This window comes from Octodon degus, unplaced genomic scaffold (genome assembly GCF_000260255.1).
Source record: "Octodon degus isolate 3935 unplaced genomic scaffold, OctDeg1.0 scaffold00147, whole genome shotgun sequence".
Taxonomy (NCBI): domain Eukaryota; kingdom Metazoa; phylum Chordata; class Mammalia; order Rodentia; family Octodontidae; genus Octodon; species Octodon degus.
The window spans coordinates 6,554,542-6,556,005 of record NW_004524723.1 but is presented as its reverse complement, the minus strand read 5'-3'; the positions used below and the strand labels follow the sequence as shown (position 1 = coordinate 6,556,005).

The window sequence follows — 1,464 nt, the reverse complement described above, 5'->3', positions numbered from 1 at the left end:
CAGAATCTAGCTAAATTGCTGCCTAGGCTTGCCTGGAATGTGAGATCCTCCTGCTTCAGCCTCCTGAGTAGCTGCAACTGTAGTTGTGTGCCTTGCAGTCCAGCTAGCAGTCTTCCTCTTAACACTTCTCTAGCAGTCATTGCAGTTTGCTTGTTCACAGCACTACCAGCAGACAAGTACTCTTCCCTCTGATCGCTGGGTCTACAGGACCCATACCATTTTCGGTGGAGTAGCCTTCATAATTCAGGCTTCCTGAAATAATCCTCAGGAATCTTAGTTCATTTTCAAGCTGCATGTTGTGGCACATGTCTATAATCCCAGCCCTCTGGAAAGCTGACAGGAGGATCATGAATTCAAGCCCAACCTGGGCAATGTAGTGACTTAGTGAAACCTGTCTCAGAAAGGCTCAGGGGGGCTTTGGGGGTATGAAAGATTGCAACTCAGTCCCCAGTACTAAAAAAAAGAAAATCCCTAATTCAAATGCCTCCTTTCTCTCCAGATCTCCTAGCCCTTCTGTAGAGTTCACAGATCCTTCCCAGAACCCCCAGCACAACCTGTGAGATGCAGGATGTTTTTCATTCTGCCTTCTCTGGGCTCCCAGGCCTGACCCTCATGGTCCCTCCTATTGACTCCACTTATGCCCCACTCTGCTGTCTCAGAATCAGTGTTATGGTGGCTTCAAGAGGTCATGAGGGCTACAGTCTGATTGCTTTCTGCCCCAAGAAGCCTCAAATGCTTTCTCTGCTGACCACAGTATCTCTCTGCACCACTCTAGGCTTGGTTCAGGAACAGGCGGTTCAAAATGAAGCAGCAGCAAAAGCAGGAAGAGCCACGAAGGCAGGATGAAGAGCCACACAGGCAGGATGAAGAGCCACACAGGCAGGATGAAGAGCCACACAGGCAGGGCGAGCAGTTGCTAGAACAACCAAGCCAGGAGAGTATGCCCTCCTCACTCAGAGTATCCAACAGACCCTCCCGTCTTACTTGTGTGTTTTTAAATAATGATAGCCCCCTTTCATATGAGTCCATAGGTTCCTCTAACTCATCAGAGGACGTTGACGTCCCAGAGGGTCCCACAGTTGATTTCCAAGTGCAGGAACTTCAGTTGGAGAGGCTGGAGCCCTCAGTTCCTACTGTGTATTCTAATATCTATGACATAACCCAAATTACAGCACTGTACAGTTTTCTTGATGAGGGTCAGGCTGCCAGCTGTTCCTTCAGCTGTCTGTATCAGTATCTTTCACCTGCAGGGTCCCGGCTAGCAAGACAGAGTGTCTCTCCATGCACCTTTTGTGGTCCACTAGTAGGTCCATCTACTGGACAAAGCTATACACCCAGTGTGATGAGCCAAGGCTCTACTGACCAGAGTCTCAGGCACCCTGACAGTCCAGAACCTTTTCAGTAAGTAGACTTTGCACTTCTCTGACCAAAATGTTTTATAATTGTGTTGGTACATTTTATTTT

At 48.4% G+C, this 1,464-nt stretch overlaps 1 protein-coding gene across 1 annotated transcript in view; it reads left to right on the top strand.

Annotated features, from left to right (window-relative positions):
* Nucleotides 1-1,405, top strand: part of Argfx (arginine-fifty homeobox) — a 3,829-nt gene extending 2,424 nt beyond the window's left edge. The window contains exons 3-4 of the mRNA XM_023702207.1: nt 776-858; nt 1,009-1,405. Of these exons, the coding sequence (XP_023557975.1) occupies nt 776-858; nt 1,009-1,405 (480 nt within the window). The remainder of the gene's footprint in view (nt 1-775; nt 859-1,008) is intronic.
* The last annotated feature ends 59 nt before the right edge of the window (nt 1,406-1,464 follow it).